This window comes from Borostomias antarcticus (assembly GCF_949987555.1).
Source record: "Borostomias antarcticus genome assembly, chromosome: 17".
Classification (NCBI taxonomy): domain Eukaryota; kingdom Metazoa; phylum Chordata; class Actinopteri; order Stomiiformes; family Stomiidae; genus Borostomias; species Borostomias antarcticus.
Genome location: NC_140250.1, coordinates 18,809,037 through 18,829,036, shown reverse-complemented (window position 1 = coordinate 18,829,036; position 20,000 = coordinate 18,809,037). Strand labels below are relative to the sequence as shown.

The following is a 20,000-nucleotide window of genomic DNA, read 5'->3' as shown; positions in this document are numbered from 1 at the left end:
CCCCACCAGCTCCTCTGGGCTCTCGCTGGCCAATCGTCCGGCCTCGCCCTCCCCCAGCGAGCACAGCGTCCAATAGGGCGACTCGGGGGCCTGCGGCGTGCCCGGCGTGGACGGCGTGCTAGGCGGCGAGGGTTGCAGCCTGGCGCCGCGGTGGGCGTAGAAGCCGCGGCTGCCTGTGCGCGCCACCGCCATCAGGTCGGACAGCTCCCGGCGGAGGCGGAGCCTCCGGGGCTGAGGGGGCGGTGGCACCACCAGGACCACGCCCAGCTCCTCCTCCCCGGGGATGGTCATGCGCCGGCCGGCCAACGGCCCGCCTCCCCCGATCTCCTCGTCCTCCTCGGACACCTCCCCCTCCAAGCCCTCCTCCTCCGGGGGGAGCTTCTTCCCCACCAGCAGGACGCGGCCCTTCAGCTGCTCCGGCGAGGGCAGGGCGGGGGCGCGGCTTCCGGGGCTGAGGAGCGGGGTGTCGGCGCGGTAGAGGCGGAGCCCCAGCGTCTTCCGCAGGTGCCCGGCCAGGGTTCGCTGCTGGGCGGGGGAGCAACGCTGGCACAGGTACAGCAGGAGCGGGTAGGGCGTGGTCAGGAAGGCGTACTTGTTGACCACCTCCAGGGCGCTGCGCGCAGTGACCGGCTGGTGGTGTTGATGGTGGTGTTGGTGGTGGTGGTGGTGGCGGGGGGCAGGCTCCGAGCCGTAGTCCACCCCCAGGAGGGGCTCCCCGTCGGGGCCGTCGGTCACCCCCAGCTCCAGGCATCGGCAGCCGGTCTGCAGGGCCCGGATCAGCCCGCCCAGGTCGGCGCGTCCGTGGACCTGGTCCTCCAGCAGGTAGGAGCGGTAGGAGGTGCTGATGTAGTAGCTGGACAGCGGCAGGGTCATGTCCTGGCACACGCCCTGGTGCTCCGCCTCGAACAGCTGGCACTCGGACGACTGCAGGTAGCGAGCGAAGCCGTCCAATCCCAGAAGGCCCCTCTCCCGGCCCTGGGCGGAGGGTTCGAAGCGCCGCACCAGCTCCAGGCTGCCCTCGGCGGCGGCCAGCGACAGGCCCTGCTCCGACTCCAGGAACAGGCGCAGGTCCTGGGCGTCCAGGCACTCCCGGTCCTTGGACAGCTGCACCAGGAGGAAGTAGACGTCCGGCCGCGTGCACAGCTCGCAGAACGCCTCCTGGAACTCGTCCAGCGTCACGTGAGACGTCAGCTTCTCCTTGCTGCGCTGGATCTCCTTGAACCTCAGACGGACCTGTGGGAGGAGGAGGAGGAGGAGGAGGAGGAGGAGGAGGAGGAGGAGGAGAGGAGAGGAGAGGAGGATGAGAGGAGGAGGAGGAGAAGAGGAGAGGAGGAGGAGAGGAGGATGAGAGGAGGAGGAGGAGGAGAAGAGGAGAGGAGGAGGAGAAGAGGAGAGGAGGAGGGAAAGAGGGGAGGAGGGATACAGAGTAGAAGGGCAGAGTTTGGAAAAGGGAATACTGGGTTTAATTCTGTAATATACAGAGATTTCTGTAATATCTACGTAGTAGAATGAATGAGACTCGTTCAATTTTAACAGCTGAGAAAATAAACACCAGTTACCAAGTGAATCAAATTTCCAGGAATCCTAAACTAAGTGAATAAATGAATAGAATACTGCCTATTATTAATATTATTTAATTCATTTCCTTGATGAAAAGGGTATTAGGCCTTGATCATAGGAATACGGTAATAGAGCCAACCAGCCGAGTGCCTCTCTCTCACACGCACGCACGCACACACACACACACACACACACACACACACACACACACACACACACACACACACACACGCACACATGCATTGTGATTTCACAGCTGTGATTTCAAAGCAGGTCCCTTCAATACTGATGAGTGTTGATTCAGAGGGGACTGGCTGTGGACCACCTGCTTTCGACAAACACACACACACACACACACACACACACACACAAACACACACACACACCTGATTAGTCTGAAAGGTTCTCTTCAGGTCTGTGTAGCACCAGCTCCAGCCTGGCTCCACCTGCTGCGTTGCTCTGGAGATCTAAGAATACCTCGACCCGTCTTCCACACAGATCAGCTTACCTCAATATGGGACCGTCGCCCTGCACAGCCAGGTCCTCCTGACCCACACCGGCCGCCTGTCTGTCTATTTATAACCACTCTGGTTCTCTGGTTCTGAGATGACAGGTCTCCACTAAGCTCCAAGTGAGGGGGCCGGGACTGGAGGAGTGTTTGTGTTTGTGTGGGGGGGGGGGGGCGGGCAGAGGTGGAACTGTCTTTGAAGTAAACCCGCGGCATTCTGGGACGAATCTTTTCCGAGGATCTTTCTGTCAAAGCCGATCTGCCCAACTCCCTATTCTTCCATTCAGGCGAGCGGACATTTGAAAGCCTCCGCCTTCTCATTCTGGCTGATGCCCGCGGTCCACACAACCCTGCCAGGGTTTCTTTGGCATCATAGTCACAACGCCAGACCCGTGAGAGTTCTTTCGCTGATACACTACGTAAGCTAAGCTAACTACGTTACTGCATGCTGCAGATCTCTCTAATGGGTCTGGAACACTTCATGCTAAATTCTGGTGCTCAAATCCTGGTGATTCATTGGTTTCGCAGGAATCCCTGCGACACCAATCAGTAACGCCTTTCGTGATCAGGCGCTCCCACCCATAGACATGCCCCGCCCATCTAACCTGGGATAAGCGTCTCTCTGCTTCTACGACCTGTCACTCTTTGAATTTTGAACCGTCGGTTCGCCCTCAGAACACCATCTTGGGCGGCGAAGTGGCACAGACTCTATTATGTAGTATGCGGAGCGCAGCGATTCAACGCAATATTCGAGTCTGGAGAGAGACTAGTGGCATCGTGGGTTTCTGAATAGGAGAGAACGGTGGGTGATACCTCCTGCGCCGTGCCGGCCCGGTCTCCAGGCCGGTCTGATCTCTCTACAGTCTCACCTTCGCCTCCTTGATCCCCGGGCACAGCTTACAGATGGTCGCCACCGCCACGTCCTCCGCCACGATGCCGTAGCCGTCCTCGTCCACCTTGGCGAACTCCGCCGCCAGCCACTCGCTGCGCATCCGGCTGCCGGCGCTGCCCTCCCCGCCGAAGCCCCCGGCGCCCCCGATGGCGGAGGGGTGGGACACCAGGTAGCGGAGCCCCGTCACCCAGATGTTGGCCACGTCTGCCGACAGAGCCACCAGGTCCAGAGACTGGAGAGAAGATGAGAGATGGATGGAGGGAGGGAGGGAGGGAGGAAAGAAGGAAGGAAGGAAGGAAGGAAGGAAGGAAGGAAGGAAGGAAGGAAGGAAGGAAGGAAGGAAGGAAGGAAGGAAGGAAGGAAGGAAGGAAAGAAAGAAAGAAAGAAAGAAAGAAAAAAAGAAAGAAAGAAAGAAAGAAAGAAAGAAAGAAAGAAAGAAAGAAAGAAAGAAAGAAAGAAAGAAAGAAAGAAAGAAAGAAAGAAAGAAAGGATTCATTATTTCATTGCCATTCATTAACAGACGTAGAGCCCTACTGTAGCTATGGACGACTGATCCAGTCCTAGATGAGTGTCCCTCATCCTCATCACCTGGTAGTCATCCCCGTGGATGATGGAGAAGGCGGCCTCCTCCGCCAGCTGGTCTGCTGCGGGGCCGTTGTGCAGGAAGGTCTCGGTGCTCTTCCCCGTGCGGACCTCTTTGATGGCGGCCATGTCCAGGCGGGCGCGCTCCACGTCCTTCTTGGAGGGCTCCCAGCGCACACAGCTGAGGTCCGGGTCCAGCGTGTAGAAACGGCTGTAGAGGCGCGAGTTAGGACGCACCTTCTTCAGCTCACACCCTCCCTGCATGAACGCCAGGCAGTCCGATGCACTGCTCACCTGAGGGGAGGGGCACAACCATGTCTAAACAACAACAACAACCACCATAACTAAACAACAACCAAGTCTAAACAACAACAACCATATTTAAACAGCAACGACCATGTCTTAACAACAACAACCATGTCTTAACAACAACAACCATGTCTAAACAACAGCAACCATATCTAAACAGCAACGACCATGTCTAAACAAAAAAAAACATGTCTAAACAAAAACAACAGTAACAACAACAACCATATCTAAACAGCAATGACCATGTGTAAACAACAACAACAACAACAACCATATCTAAACAGCAACGACCATGTCTCAACAACAGCCATGTCTAAACAACAACAACAACCATATCTAAACAGCAACGACCATGTCTAAACAACAACAACAACCATGTTTAAACAACAACAACCATGTCTCAACAACGACAACTACAACAACAACCATATCTTAACTGCAACAACCGCCAGGACACAAGCAGTCACTTCTACAAATCACTGAGAAACAGTCATCTCTGCTGTGCGCATGCCAGGTCAGAACGGCCTACCTTCTTCTCTGAGGGAATGCTGCTGAAGGACACCGTCTTCTTCCTGCTTCCTCCCACCTTCTGCACCGAGGGATCCTGGGAAAACAGATACACCTGCTCAGTCCGGTGACCCATCACACAGGCGCACAATTGAAACTCACAACATCAGATATTAGCTGCAGATACAGAATGAATAGGCTCTGGGAATATAATCAGCTTACCCTCTGCTAAAAGGCACTGAGAGAGCCCTCAAGGGGAGGTCTCTCTTATAGTAAGAGGTAGGGGGACTATAGGGCTGAGGACATGGGGTCTTCCTGAGAGAAGAGACCATTTCTGCAATCAACCAGTGTACTGTATAGGCCACCTTTAGCGAGAGACTTATTCTATCTCTGTGCTATCACTTGCACTTTATTTTACTAATGGACTTTGTTAACGTGCTTACTTGTATGTGTGTAACGTTGTGTTTTTTGTGTGGATTTATAGTGTTTATGCTTTCAAGCTGCACCTGAATTACCCTCTGTGGACAAAAAAGATTTGCTGAATTGAATTGAAATTGAATTGAGGTCAGCAACGCTATTACGGCTGTGGAATAAAATTGATACAGAAACACATCACAATATTGTTTTTACTCGACACTATCGATTGTCTGTGGTACAACAATACTTTTTTTTATTGCACAAGGAAAATATACAGAACAAGAAGGAATGAATTCAGCCATAGATACATTATTCAGGTTTTAAATGGATTTAAAATGTCCTCACATTCCCTCTGCCCTCAGGATCACCTCCAGTGGGGGATGGAGGTGTATTTTCAGCTGTATTTTTACATTTTCAGTAAATTATGTATTTTAGTACATAGTATCCCAATGTATGGTGATACGTATCATATCGTGAGGTCCTTGTCAATACCCAGCCCTATACACGGTACGGTCTCTAACAGGTCAGGCTGCCTCTGTCGGTATCTCCTCAGAGGCCAGTTGGAACAGGGGTTGAGGCTAGCCTGCAGCTCTGCTCTGTTTACATCACTTCCTTCCTTCCAGCGCCTCCTCTCTGATTGGCTGTTTAGACTCCTCTTCCCAAGCTGGAAATCCATGTGGTGATTTAGCACCAATTCAGAGCTGCAGAGATCTCTGAGACGATATAGGACACACACACAAACACACACACTGTATAAACACATACTGTACACCCACACACACAGTTTGCTCCTTGTTTGATCTCATGCACTTTTTATTTTTTTTGTCAGCATGACTTTATTATTAGGTTATATTTCTTAAAATGTGTCTAAATAATTCCGTAAGGGATGGGCCGTGTTGTGACGGCCGGACACGAAAATACACACACACACACACACACACACACACACACACACACACACACTGTACATCTTGTGCCTGATAGGCGGCTGATCTCAGGGGCTGGTAGATGTCAGAGGTGGGGGTATTCTGCAGATTGCAACATTGTACGGGTTCCCAGGGTGCAAATAACATCCAGCCCAGACAAATGTTTAATTGTGCGCTCTGTAATCACATTGGCATATCATAACTATGATTCACAGACATGACTATGGGTCAAGATATGTCAATGGGACTATGAATTATATCAGCTGCACAGCTTAGTTGGGGCCAGGGATTTTGAGCATGAACAAGGGAACAATTGTGGAGATAGGTTTAATAGGTTTTATGGTTTTTGAGAGAAAAAATAGACTTCATAATTCCTGCAAGCTTGAAGCATATGGACGTTTCTACGCGCTTGGGCCTACGTTTTGGTGGTGGTTGCAAAGTGATACTGTAGCATTGGATTGAATCTGATTGGGTCGGGAAAATTCTACCGCCGCCACTGATTGGACAGTAGTAAACAAATGATGAGGCTTATCCACGAAACCTACATCCAGTGAGTCAGACTACCCTAACACCCTAACCCTAACACCCTAACACCACACTATATAACTAGAGTTAATACTAAGAGATAGAGAGAGAGAGAGAGAGAGAGAGAGAGAGAGAGAGAGAGAGAGAGAGAACCTCATCTCAGCTGCACAGACAGATGGGGGGGAAGAAGTGTGACGAAAATATGGCCGGATTTCAACGAGGGCTGTTAGCCTAGTTCTGTCTCAGTGCTCTGACACACATCTGGTTACAGCAGCGCTGTACAGCATCAGGTCCAAAACATAAACACACATGATGTCATCCTGCCTCCGCTTTTCAGACTAAAACGCTTTCATGTTGTGAAACACCAGCGTTTCCTCTCTAAGCCGAAACCCAGTGTGACCTCACACAGTTTGCCAGCTACCGGATTCACACACACACTGCACAACACAACACACCTCCCCTAGTCAACTGTGTAAGTGTGTGTGAAATTGTTTATATTCTTGTGATTGTGTGCGTGTGTGTGCATGTGCGCATGCGTGCGTGAGTGTGTGGGTGTGTGTGTGTGTCTGAGCGAGTGATTTGATATAGAGTTAGCGTAACCTGACATGCTAGCCTTATCAATAATAGAGATATGTCAGGAAGCTACAGTAAACTTGGCGTCAATCGGACGGGGTTCCCTGGCAGTAACTCCGCCCGACATCTGAGGACTTGCGTTAGTCCAGTGAGCCGAAGCCTCAGGAGGAGGAGGAGGAGGCTGGTTGGTCACTCCCGGGAGCTCCCGGACAGAAAACCGGTCCTGTGGGAGCCAGCACACTGGCGTTGATTACAATGGGTGATGTCATGTAATGTAGCACCTATTGTATTTTTAGATTGCTATTCTTGCAATCCAATGCTTTGCTTTCAACACTAGATTATGCTCTTAGTCTCGTGTTTTATAAAGGAGATGCACTTGTGAGTTCTGGCAAGTAGTAGCACATTGGCTTTTCCTACAGTATGTTAAATGTAGCTGTTGCAAGTCGCTTTGGATAAAAGCATTAGCTAAATGACTGTAAATGTAATGTAACTTAAGAAAGACGCAGGAATGGGAAGTACTGGTGAGATGGACAGATATGTGGAGGATGGAGATGAGAGAGAGAGAGAGAGAGAGAGAGAGAGAGAGAGAGAGAGAGGGAGAGAGAGAGAGAGAGAGAGAGAGGGAGGGAGAGAGAGAGAGAGAGGGAGAGAGAGAGGGAGAGAGAGAGAGAGAGAGAGAGAGAGAGAGAGAGAGAGAGAGGGAGAGAGAGAGAGGGAGAGGGAGAGATGGAGGAGGTCTTCTGGCTCCAGCACCTCAGGCCTCTCACCGCCGTCTTCATAATGGACACACTGAACCATCAGCTTAACCTTCCCCACATCTACAGCTTAACTCAAAGTCTGACCAAGTCTGACCAAACCTGTCTGCTACACAAAACCACCTGTGAGCTGAAGAAGGTGGTCAGGAATGTTCAGGAATGTTCAGGACTGGTCAGGAATGTTCAGGACTGGTCCGGGCTGTTCAGGACTGCTCAGGGCTAGCCTTGGGCAGTGCTGTCCTTGGCCAGTGTGCAGACAGACAGGCTTAGTGGAAGCAGGTCAGCGGGTATGTAGGAAGGCAGCAGGCAGGGTGGGGGGGAGGGGATTCTGACCGTCCGGGGCGTGCTGTTACAATCACGTTGGCGGTGACCCCTCAGCAGTCTGTCGGCAATCACCGTCAACCGGCAAGGTCGTCCTGGGAACCGTGACGATGGACAGTAAAGCTTTTAATGCAGCGGTTCGACCTAAAGGGACGTCTATGGGTTGTAATCCCCTCGATTAAAGCCTCCATGTTTGGTTCCAGATTAGTTCTCTGCTTTTCATCTCCCCCCTGGGATTCTCTCCATCACTGACACAGAGGGAGGGAGGGAAGACAGGAGACAGAGGAGGGATGAGGGGAAGATAGGAGACAGGATGGGATGAGAGGAAGACAGGAGACAGAGGGAGGGATGGATGAGGCGGGGGATAGGAGGAAAATAAATGAATATATATATATATATATGTGTGTGTGTGTGTGTGTGTGTGTGTGTGTGTGTGTGTGTGTGTGCGTGTGTGTGTGTGAGCAGAGGTGAACCATCACATTACATTGCAGTCATTTAGCTGATGCTTTTATCCAAAAGCGATTTACAATAATTGCATTTAACGTAGGAAACGTCAGTGTACTACTATACTAGGACTCACAAATGCATCTCCTTTCTAAAACAAGTGACTAAGAGCATAATCTAGTGCTGAAGGCAAAGGCAAAAATCACACCTGATAGAGAGGGAGGAAGAGAGAGAGAGAGAGAGATGGATTGAATGAGAGCACAGGAACCAGAAGAAGAGATGAAAGGTGGAACAGAGGAGTGGTGGTAAGAGCAGAGCAGTTGGCAGTTGGAGAGGTATAACCTCATATAACCTTTGCATGGCAGCAGGAACGCTGGCAGACTTGTTGCCCATCCACTCCAGGTGTATTGCGTTTAACTAACACATAATCTAACACGTCTAACACATATACTGTGTTCGGAATCGCTCCCTATTCACTATATAGTGCACTATATGGGGCGTCAGCCAATTTGTTTGTAGTGTCCGAATTCTACACGGAATTTTCGTACCCTATATAGTCCACTATTTATTACCCACAATTCACCTTGATTTCCAGGGAACAGTGCATGTACCCTACATTTTTCTCCATTCCCTAGGTAGTTCACTACATGGTGAACCCTATATAGGGAATAGGGAGTGAGGGAACGAGGGAGCAATTCCGAACACAGCTATAGGCCCAGTCCCAATGTCCACCCTTGCAGACTCGCAGACTTAAGGGCGCGCTCCCGCGAAGTCCGCGAGGGCTTAGGGGTGTCCCAATGTCAACTCGGCAAGTGCGCGAGGGCTCTCCGGCAGACATTTTGAGCCCTTTATGGCCCCTTCCCGTAAGTCTGCATTTCTGCAGACTTAGCCCAAGGGAATTACCCACAGTTCATAGCGTCGTGACGTGAAATCGCTGAAAAACACACGTTACCACAACAACGTAGGACAACAAACAAGATGGAAGGACTTGTAGGCAGAACCGCCGGAGAAACCAAATCAAAACAAACGACAAGAAACACGTTCTCATGTAAGTAGGGACACATAGCTGTAGTTGCTTGTCACATAATGGCAAAAGATAACGATAATCTTTAATCGATAATCACATAATGGCAAAAGACATCTTTTCGCTCGGTCGTGGTCACGTGATCTGTCGCAAGTGCTGTCCCATTCCTATTTATGCAATTTCGAGCCCTTGCAGACTCTCACACTCAACCACTTTACCAGGTGACGTCAATAAGTCTGTGGCCCTTTTCGAATCCAGCTCCTCTTCCCTCGCCCTATGCACTCCCCCTCGGTTTGCGCGTTCACGCGGAGGCCGCGCCATATTAAGTGCCATCCGAAACCAATTCGCGCCGAGTGGAAGTGGCTTATAACACCCTCGGTAGCGAGTCTGCACCATGGAGGTATAATATGCTGGAGACGGCATTGAAAATGGCTGCCTATTCATTTCAATGAAAGTTGCTCACCGGCGCATGAAGCCATTTGACGTAGTGGCCAAAGCCCGGTATTGCAAGTCACCTCACGGCATGCGGCCCAAGAACCTTATTTCCCATGTTAGTGGATGATGATAGATAGGGCTAGAAAAGGAAAACAAAATTTTTCTCGGTATCATTCAGCATCAGAGACCAATCTAATCAATATAAACTTTTAATTCAATGGGGTTTTGTTTGTTTTTGAAGCCACCAATACCTGTAACGAGCCCATTTGAAACATGTGCTGTGCACGAGCCTCGGGGACGCTGGTCGCGCGTTCGTGAGTCCTGCGAGCTCGGCGGAAAACACGTCACCATAGGAAGACCCGCCCTACTCTGCCTCTGATTGGATAGGAAGTCATGTAATGACGTCGGCTAACATGCTAAGCTTTTAGCAATGAAGCTGCTACGATGATGCTAATCATAGATATGAACGTATGTCTATGATGCAAATGATCATGACATGTGGTTACTTTAGGACATCGTTGGAAAAGATCTAGAGGGTAAGTGGGTCAATGTTGAATAACTTAGCTAACATTATCTAATGTTACATTTCTTTATATTAACATCAACTATATTGATAGGCTAGCTATGCTAATGCTAGCTAATGCTAACGGCTTAGGGTTAACGTTAGTTAATGCTAACGTTACGTTCGGAGGTCTCATGTATTTCAATTTTAACATAATGTTGAGCATGATCAATGTGACATTGTTCATACATTGATTACAGTCTGTAATCTTGTCTGGCATTATTTAGCTATAATGGGCTGATGCTACTATAGCATTTGCCACATTATACATCAAATTAATCAAGCATAGTTAGTGTTATTACCTGAAGGCATTATTACCATTGCAAGTAAGCATGCCATGTATATGCCATGCCTGGAAATCAAATTAATAGTGTAATTCTTCCCCATCATAGCTCATTGTACACTGATATAATCATTCTCCTTGCCTTTGCTAATACTCATCTCTTTTATCAAACTTTGTGCTAGGAAAGAAATCTGGCTGTGATTCGGCGCTAGTGCTCATCCAGGCTGTTGTCATCTCCCGCCTGGACTCCTGCAACTCCCTACTTGCTGCCATCCTGCAACGTTGGCCATCAGACTCCTGGAGAAAGCTGCTGCTGACCTGGTGTTCAACAGCCCCATGCTCTTCCACAAAACTTCCCTACTCCGTTCTCTGCACTGGCTCCCTGCGCTGTCCCATCCAGTTTAGGACTGTGGTTCAAGCCTACAGGGCAAATGAACAGCTCCCTCCGACCTCCAGGCTGTGGTCAAGCTCTGCTGCCTTGAGGTGATTGGTTCCCCAGTTGCTCCAAGCCCCCCTACGGCAGATTGGCGTGGCCATGGCTTTTTTCTGTCCTGGCCTCACAGTGGTGGGAACTGTCCACTGATGTCAGTACAGCAGAGTCGCTGCCCATCTTTCGCCGCATGCTGAAAATTCACCTGTTCAAGATGTGCCCTGGACCCTTACTTTTAACACCTATTTTATTTGTTCTTGTACTTTGTCTTTAGCAACAGGTTAAGCTCTTAGACGCTTGTTCAGAAAGGAGATGCACTTATGAGTTCTAGCGAGCAGTGGTACTGTAGTGAAGCTGCAGTGTCACTAATGAAAGACTAATGGGGTGCACCTGAACTGGGCCGCTGACAGAGGCTCTGATCACCCTCGGCTGGACTTGATTGCTGAGGGGTGGACTAAGAAAGCAGAGCCAGTCGGGCAGTCTGGGGAGCGGAGCTTCATTTCCGTCAGGGCAACTAGTCTGACGAAGCAATTGTTAACTTGCACTCACGGGAGAGGATAACATGCCTGTCTAGCCCAGCTTAAACTATGCGCCCATGTACCAGTGTGCCGACTCAGGGTGATAGTGTGTTTGCAATTGAGTGTGCCTGCCTATACAGGGTGATCCAGTGTGGACTTGATTGATGTTGCACATGGGCGATTGGAACTAAACTAACCTTGCGTTGCATTTGTCTTTCTCTCTTTGGCTCTATCGTGTCCACTCTGCTGGCGCTGATGGATGGGTTGGACAGTCAAGGGGAGCCAGTGGTCCAGTTCCTGTTCATGCTTGGTTGTTGCCTACTCACCTTCCCATCTCCTGCATCACCTGCCACCTGTCTCCGCTCTGCCCAGCTGCACCTCATCCCTCATTACTCTTAGCATTAATACCAGTCAATTTCCCTTGGTTCTCTGTAAGATCATCCAGTCATCTACCAAGTCTGCTCAGCTCTTCTGTCTGCCATATTTTAAGTTGTTTATTGAAATTGAGTTAAAGTAGTTTGTATGGGTCAAGCATCCTCCAGTTTGTATGACTCAAGATCTGTTTACTGCCATGTATATGGTTCACACATACTAGAAATTTGACTAGGGTTAAGGCATACACTGGTGACATGTTTTTAATTGTTTTGTGATCACTGTCTTTGTGATATTTTCTGATGACCAAGCCTTTGATCTAAGCAGAGCCTTATCACATTATGGAGGAACCATGTCCCTTTCTTTTACCGATCCCTGAAAGCAAGACCTGTGAATGTCCTGAACAGTGTGGTGGCCACATTTGTTGGGAATTTGGGTGGAAATAGTGTTGAACATCATTGCATAGTTTGACTGCCATTTCATACCAACAATAAGAGAAAGTGGAGAAGTAGGCTATACCTAGAAAATACTATAGGTGTGCAATTCGTTTGTACAGTCTGGTAGTTAAATGGTTAAAAATAGGCAAGCAATAACATTGGAGGGAAATGTATACTGACACTGATTGTTTCAGAAATGGTCTGAGACAAAATAATGAAATGTTATACATCAGTATTGTGAAACACTGAACATATTTTAATGACTGACAAGGAGAGAGGAAACAGTACAAGTTAATCAATAATAACTAGGCTCACTATGAACAGTGTGTATTATTGGCTCTGTTCTGACATCAGTGCAGAGTTCATTCCACCACTGTGAGGCCAGGACAGAAAAGAGCCATGGCCGTTACAATCTGCCGTAGGGGGGCTTGGAGCAACTGGGGAACAAATCACCTCAAGGCAGCAGAGCTTGACCACAGCCTGGAGGTCGGAGGGAGCTGTTCATTTGCCCTGTAGGCTTGAACCACAGTCCTAAACTGGATGGGACAGCGCAGGGAGCCAGTGCTGAGAACGGAGTAGGGAAGTTTTGTGGAAGAGCATGGGGCTGTTGAACACCAGGTCAGCAGCAGCTTTCTCCAGGAGTCTGATGGCCAACGCTGCAGGATGGCAGCAAGTAGGGAGTTGCAGGAGTCCAGGCGGGAGATGACAACAGCCTGGATGAGCACTAGCGACGAATCACAGCCAGATTTCTTTCCTAGCACAAAGTTTGATAAAAGAGATGAGTATTAGCAAAGGCAAGGAGAATGATTATATCAGTGTACAATGAGCTATGATGGGGAAGAATTACACTATTAATTTGATTTCCAGGTATGGCATATACATGGCATGCTTACTTGCAATGGTAATAATGCCTTCAGGTAATAACACTAACTATGCTTGATTAATTTGATGTATAATGTGGCAAATGCTATAGTAGCATCAGCCCACTATAGCTAAATAATGCCAGACAAGATTACAGACTGTAATCAATGTATGAACAATGTCACATTGATCATGCTCAACATTATGTTAAAATTGAAATACATCAGACCTCCGAACGTAACCTTAGCATTAACTAACGTTAACCCTAAGCCGTTAGCATTAGCTACCGTTAGCATAGCTCCCTAGCCTATCAATATAGTTGATGTTAATATAAAGAAATGTAACATTAGATAATGTTAGCTAAGTTATTCAACATTGACCCACTTACCCTCTAGATCTTTTCCAACGATGTCCTAAAGTAACCACATGTCATGATCATTTGCATCATAGACATACGTTCATAACTATGATTAGCATCATCATAGCAGCTTCATTGCTAAAAGCTTAGCATGTTAGCCGACGTCATTACATGACTTCCTATCCAATCAGAGGCAGAGTAGGGCGGGTCTTCCTATGGTGACGTGTTTTCCGCCGAGCTCGCAGGACTCACGAACGCGCGACCAGCGTCCCCGAGGCTCGTGCACAGCACATGTTTCAAATGGGCTCGTTACAGGTATTGGTGGCTTCAAAAACAAACAAAACCCATTGAATTAAAAGTTTATATTGATTAGATTGGTCTCTGATGCTGAATGATAGCGAGAAAAATTTTGTTTTCCTTTTCTAGCCCTATCTATCATCATCCACTAACATGGGAAATAAGGTTCTTGGGCCGCATGCCGTGAGGTGACTTGCAATACCGGGCTTGGCCTGAAAGCCCATGGTGGCTTCAATGCGCCAAGCTGATCCTGGGGGCTTGGTCTGCACCGATGCAGGCTCGATTCACATGTGCAGCTGTTTTTATTGTCCGAAATAGAAAATGCACCGTACAAATGTAAGTTCCTCACAAATTATACGACATTTGCATTGTATTTCGCATCAAATTCCGTTCTCCAGTTCAGAAAACGCTAGATTATGTTCATTTGATTGTAATGTAAAGTGGTGGCACAAGTGGTGTAAAGTTGTCCACAAAAAAACGAAACAGCTTGGGAGTATTTTTTATTTTTTTCATAGGTTTAGTCCATGAATGGCCTGCCACTCACCACAAAACACATCTTTTTACACGTAATGTAGACACTCAACCAACAAGCAACATTTCAGTGAGATATAGGACAAGTGATTTGTCTTTAGATAAATGCATCTTCTTCCAAACATTAAGCAAAGTTTCACTTGTTCCATTGGCAGATTTCACTGATTAGGCCTACAACCAAAACCTTATTTTCAATAAATACGAATTGTGGCAATCCCTGTGTATCCTTTATACAGAATCTGGAGACAAATATGTGCAATCTCTGGTTGTCATATTAGTGGTATGGTCTGCAATCTAAACTAGCCTATACTTCAGACCACAGGGGAACACATCTCTGGAAAGGATGAGATCACAGCAACATCCTGGTTTACTATGTATGGTTTACTATATATATTTATAGATGTTTTTGAGTAAGTGCCCTTTCTATATACTACTTTTCCCCAAAATTTAGAATGTCAGACATTATTTGCAGAAAATGACAAGAGGATAAACACAGGTTCATACGGCAAGCTTGTGCAGTTTTTATGGGCTTGTTTTAATAAACTGTATAGCAACTTTCAACACAAGAATTGCAGCCCAAAGTGCTTCATAACAGTGAAGATAAAATGAGCATAAAATCAGGACAAACAAAATCAGGCCTGCTTTGTTTTAATGCAAATAAAAACAAAAATACAAACAAAGAATACACTATTAGCCTACAAATAATCGTGCTGAAGCAGCTGCGGTGGAAAAATGACAATTATTTTACTGACAATAGTCCTAATAATAATAATAATAATAATAATAATGAATTAGGGTAACGGTGAAATGAATAGGTAAGAGTTCTTAAAATTATGTATAAATATAATGGAATGCATTGGCCATATTGCAATTTGGATATTTCCACTTAGGACCTAGGTAGGCTATCTGATATAGGCAACCCTCATAAGCTGTAACAAGGAAGATACGAACGATGCCTCTGCCGCTGCAAAGTGCTGTTGACGAGAAACCATGGTAACCGTTGTGGTTTGTGTTTCCTGTTTCCGCTGGACTGAGGGGAGTGCGTCCCTAAGGTTTTTATACCCTACACCCTAATCAAGGGAACTACATTCAGCTGTGAGGGGACTACAAAACGGAGTGCACTCGGTGACTGAGTGCAAGTGGGGAGGGACTGGATTCAGAAAGGGCCTGAGAGGGCTCAGGGCTTGAGGGTTTAGGGGGGACATTGGGACTGGGCCATAATCTAACCTCTTCCTGCCTGCTTGCCTCCCTGTCACTGGCTAATTTGAACATAAAATACACCAGCCAATAGAAATATTGCTCTGAGTAGAAGCCCACCCCCAGCCTTCCAGCTGCCTATAGAATGGCAGAGCTCATTAACAGCAAGGAGCTGCAGCTTTGCCCAAGATTAGTGCGGCTGCCCTGATACAAACACTGAACTATTACCTCACACCAGCCCTGATACAAACACTGAACTATTACCTCACACCAGCCCTGATACAAACACTGAACTATCATCTCACACCAGTCTACTGTAGAATTATTTTATATTTATATTTATTTATATTTTATATACCGTCCTGTCTGTCTCCATCCTGCTGCCCACCTGAGCCCACTGTTCCCAGCTACAGCCTGCAGCCTCACGGCCGCCATCACCTGCCGGAGACCACCTGCTCGTCCCGCGCACCCCAGCTGCTGCCCGCCGCCGAGCAGCCTACGGCTGGACAGCTGCTGGTGAACTACTACGGCTGGACGGTCTCGCTACAACCACCACTTCCAGGAGCTAAGTTCATTAAGATGGGCTATGAACTAAGCTCAGGGATTGAGGTAACGTTGTAAATAAAATGATTGATTTATTTTATTTTTAATTATAACCTCAGGAGAGGGGAGCAGGGGGAAATAGAGGAGAGAGGAGAAGGGAGGAGAGGACAGGGGAGGAGAGGAGGGGAGGAGAAAGGAGAGGAGGGGAGAAGAGAGGAGAGGACAGGGGAGGAGAGGAGGGGAGAGGAGAAGAGAGGAGAAGAGAGGGGAGGAGAGCAGAAGAGAGCAGAGGAGGGGGAGAGAAGAAAGAGGTAGTGACACAAAAGATGGAGTGAATGGTTTAAAAAAAAAACTCTGTGTTACATCAACTGTCTGTCCTGTCTATTCCAGCACATCCACACATAGAGCAGGGGTTATCTCTCATCTGACTTTACGTGTTCAATGAAGCGCATGGGTGAGCATAAATATAGAACTGTTTGGCACACACACACACACACACACACACAAACACTCACAGTAGCCGTCATGCACTCCTCCCAGCGATGCTCAACAGTGTTCCCATCCATTGGTTCTATCATTAACCCACTTACCCACCCTTGACGCACACACATGCGTTCACATGAATTCCCTCTACACACACCCACACACACACACCTGGCGCTCCCTGCCTTAATCCAGCCCTCCACCCGCGCGGAACAGGGCTTTGATGCAGCTAATGATCTGGTCGGGTCGGACCTGTGACTGGAACTACAGCAGATTAGCTCTGCCCCCGCTCCCCCACATTCAGGGATTAGAGACCAGCGGGAGGTCATACTCTACCCCCACCCTGGTACGCACCCCTGCACACACACACACACACACATACACACATACACCTACATATATATACAGTATACACACACACACACACATACTGTACACCTACATAGAGACATACACACACACACACCTACATATATATATACACACACACACACACATACACCTACATAGAGACATACACACACACACACACACACACACACACCTACATATATATATACACACACATACACCTACATACAGACACACACACACACATACAGTATACAGGGCATATATATATATATATATATGTATATATATATATATATATATATTGATCATTAAGGATTTGTTCGAGCACGTTAAATTTACTCGATCTACTATCAAACAACGTGGTAGCGAAGCAGCCATCTCTAGAGAAATGCAGAGAAATCAATTGTGTGGGACCACTTCACAAAGAAAGGACAAGAAGAAGAATATTGAGATGCCGTGAACACGTACAACAGTAACGCTCTATCACCTGAAGAACGTTCACTCGGATAAGTTGTCTCTCCTCCTCGTCTCACCTGCAGCAAACCCCCCATGGGCTCAGTGTTTGTGAGGAGGAGCTGTGACGCGCAGCAGGCAGAGAAAAATAACCCAGTCCGTCCGTAATGAAGCGTTAAGAAAAAAAACATCTTTGGTATGGTTTGGAAATGTTGGTAATTTAATTCAAACTGTGAAACTTTTATGTATTCTAGAGCCATTACACAAAGTGAAATATTCCAAGCCTTTTTTGTTTTACTCTTGTACAGTATGTTCAGTATGTTCATTTATACACTCAATACTTGGTGGGGGCTCATAGTTGCACAAATGACTGCATCAACGTGGAGCGTGGAGACAATCAGCCTTGAAATATTTCACTACATGTGTAATCAATCTATAATATATGAAACTTTCACTTTTTGAATTCAATTATGAAAAATAATTACCTTTCCACAATATTTTAATTTTCTGAGATGCACCTGTATATATATATATATACCCCGAGACATCCACATACATACAAACACACACACACAGACACACACACACACACACAACACACACACACACACACACACACACACACACACACACACACACAGGGAGGATTTGATATTAGACAGCAGCTGAAAGAACTGATTAATCACTTCACAGCTTTATACAGAGAGGGAGGGGGAGAGAGAGAGAGACAGAGAGAAAGGAGAGAGAGGAGCGAGAGAGAGAAGAGAGAGGAGAGAGAGAGAAAGACAGAGAGAGAGACAGAGATAAAGGAGAGAGAGACAGAGAGGTTGATTCTGACTGGAGGTTAGTAGTCATTGGAATATATAAACTTTATTACAGGCTCGTAGCCCACATAGTAAAGACAGTACATTACATATAAATATATAATATGGAATGTAGATACTGTGACTAAACAGTCAGCAATCAATCAAATCAATCAAAGCTTTATTTGTATAGCGCATTTCATACCCAGAGGCAACACAATGCGCTTTACAGAGAACAAGGGAGGTGGGCATACGACCCACCCTACATATTCCAGAGGGAAGAAAAAAAAAAAACAGTATCACCCAGGGGCCAGAAAAGTGAGCTGTAAAAATTCTTCCCTGACCCCTCTCAACGAGGCGATCGAGCAAGCTCCAGGAGTATGTTTGTCTAACGGCTAAGAACACAGCAGCAGGTGTTCCTGCTCTGGTTTCTGTCCTGGGGAGGAAAGTGAGGGTGACAGGAAGCAGGAGCAAAGACGAGCCACGCTGGGCCAAAGCACCACCTCCTCCTCTTCCTGTCTGACAGGACCCTGGCTGGGGGGTTAAAGGTCAGCTCATAGCTCAGTATCTGCCCCAGTCTGGACTGTGTGTGTGTGTGTGTGTGTGTGTGTGTTGTGTAAGACTCTTAGCAGGCCTGTAAGCCTGACTTACTCATAGCATATGAAACCCCCAACAACATCCACCACCCACGCGCACGCACACACACACACACACACACACAGATGGAGACTTATTGTGGAGGCAGCAGGGAGGCAGACCGTCTCAGTCAGACAGGCGCTGCAGGGGACTCAGAGCTGATTAACTAACCCCTGTGTGTGTGTGTGTGTGTGTGTGTGTGTGTGTGTGTGTGTGTGTGTGTGTGTGTGTGTGTGTGTGTGTGTGGGTGTGGGTGTGGGTGTGGGTGTGGGTGTGTGTGTGCTTGTGTGTGTGTGTGTGTGTGCTTGTGTAAGTGTGCGTGTGTGCTTGTGTAAGTGTGTGTGTGCGTGCGTGTGTGTGTGTGTGTGTGTGCGCGCGTGTACGTGTGTGTGTGTGTGTCATCCCTGCATTAGCTCAATTGGGCCCCAAATATAGATCCTGTATCCAGCTGCCACCAGGTTGTCAGACGAGCGTGAGAAACATCCTTTGAGCCGTAAGACCTGACCTGAGATCAGCTCAGGAGGAGCAGCCTCTCCTCAGGCCTGAGATCAGCTCAGGAGGAGCAGCCTCTCCCCAGGCCTGAGATCAGCTCAGGAGGAGCAGCCTCTCCCCAGGGACGCCTGGGGGCCGCGGGGTGTTCATCAGTGAGAGGAGCCTCTGCTGTCTGTCAGGCCCCCATCAGACCCCCACCAGGCCTCCATGAGACCCCCATCAGACCTCCATCAGACCTCCATGAGGCCCCCATGAGGCCCCCATGAGGCCCCCATCAGACCTCCACCAGGCCCCCATCAGACCCCCACCAGGCCTCCATGAGACCCCCATCAGACCTCCACCAGGCCCCCACCAGGCCTCCATGAGGCCCCCATGAGGCCCCCATCAGACCTCCACCAGGCCCCCATCAGACCTCCACCAGGCCCCCATCAGACCTCCACCAGGCCTCCATGAGAGAGAAAGAGAGAGAGAGGAAGAGAGACAAAGAGGGAGGGAGAGAGAGAGGGAAGGAGGGATGGAGGGAGAGAGGACCCCGGTCCTCTCCTCCTCCTCCTCCGCCTTCCCCCCGGTCCTCTCCTCCTCCTCCTCCTCCGCCCTCCCCCCGGTCCTCTC

At 48.2% G+C, this 20,000-nt stretch overlaps 1 protein-coding gene across 1 annotated transcript in view; it reads right to left on the bottom strand.

Annotated features, from left to right (window-relative positions):
* The window catches only part of plcl1 (phospholipase C like 1), a gene marked incomplete at both ends in the record, with an annotated part of 79,451 nt that overhangs the window by 21,082 nt on the left and 38,369 nt on the right, over positions 1–20,000 (bottom strand). Inside the window, 4 exons of the mRNA XM_084452049.1 lie at positions 1–1,233; positions 2,938–3,192; positions 3,549–3,836; positions 4,381–4,455. The exon at positions 1–1,233 is cut by the window's left edge and continues 250 nt beyond it. Of these exons, the coding sequence (XP_084308175.1) occupies positions 1–1,233; positions 2,938–3,192; positions 3,549–3,836; positions 4,381–4,455 (1,851 nt within the window). The remainder of the gene's footprint in view (positions 1,234–2,937; positions 3,193–3,548; positions 3,837–4,380; positions 4,456–20,000) is intronic.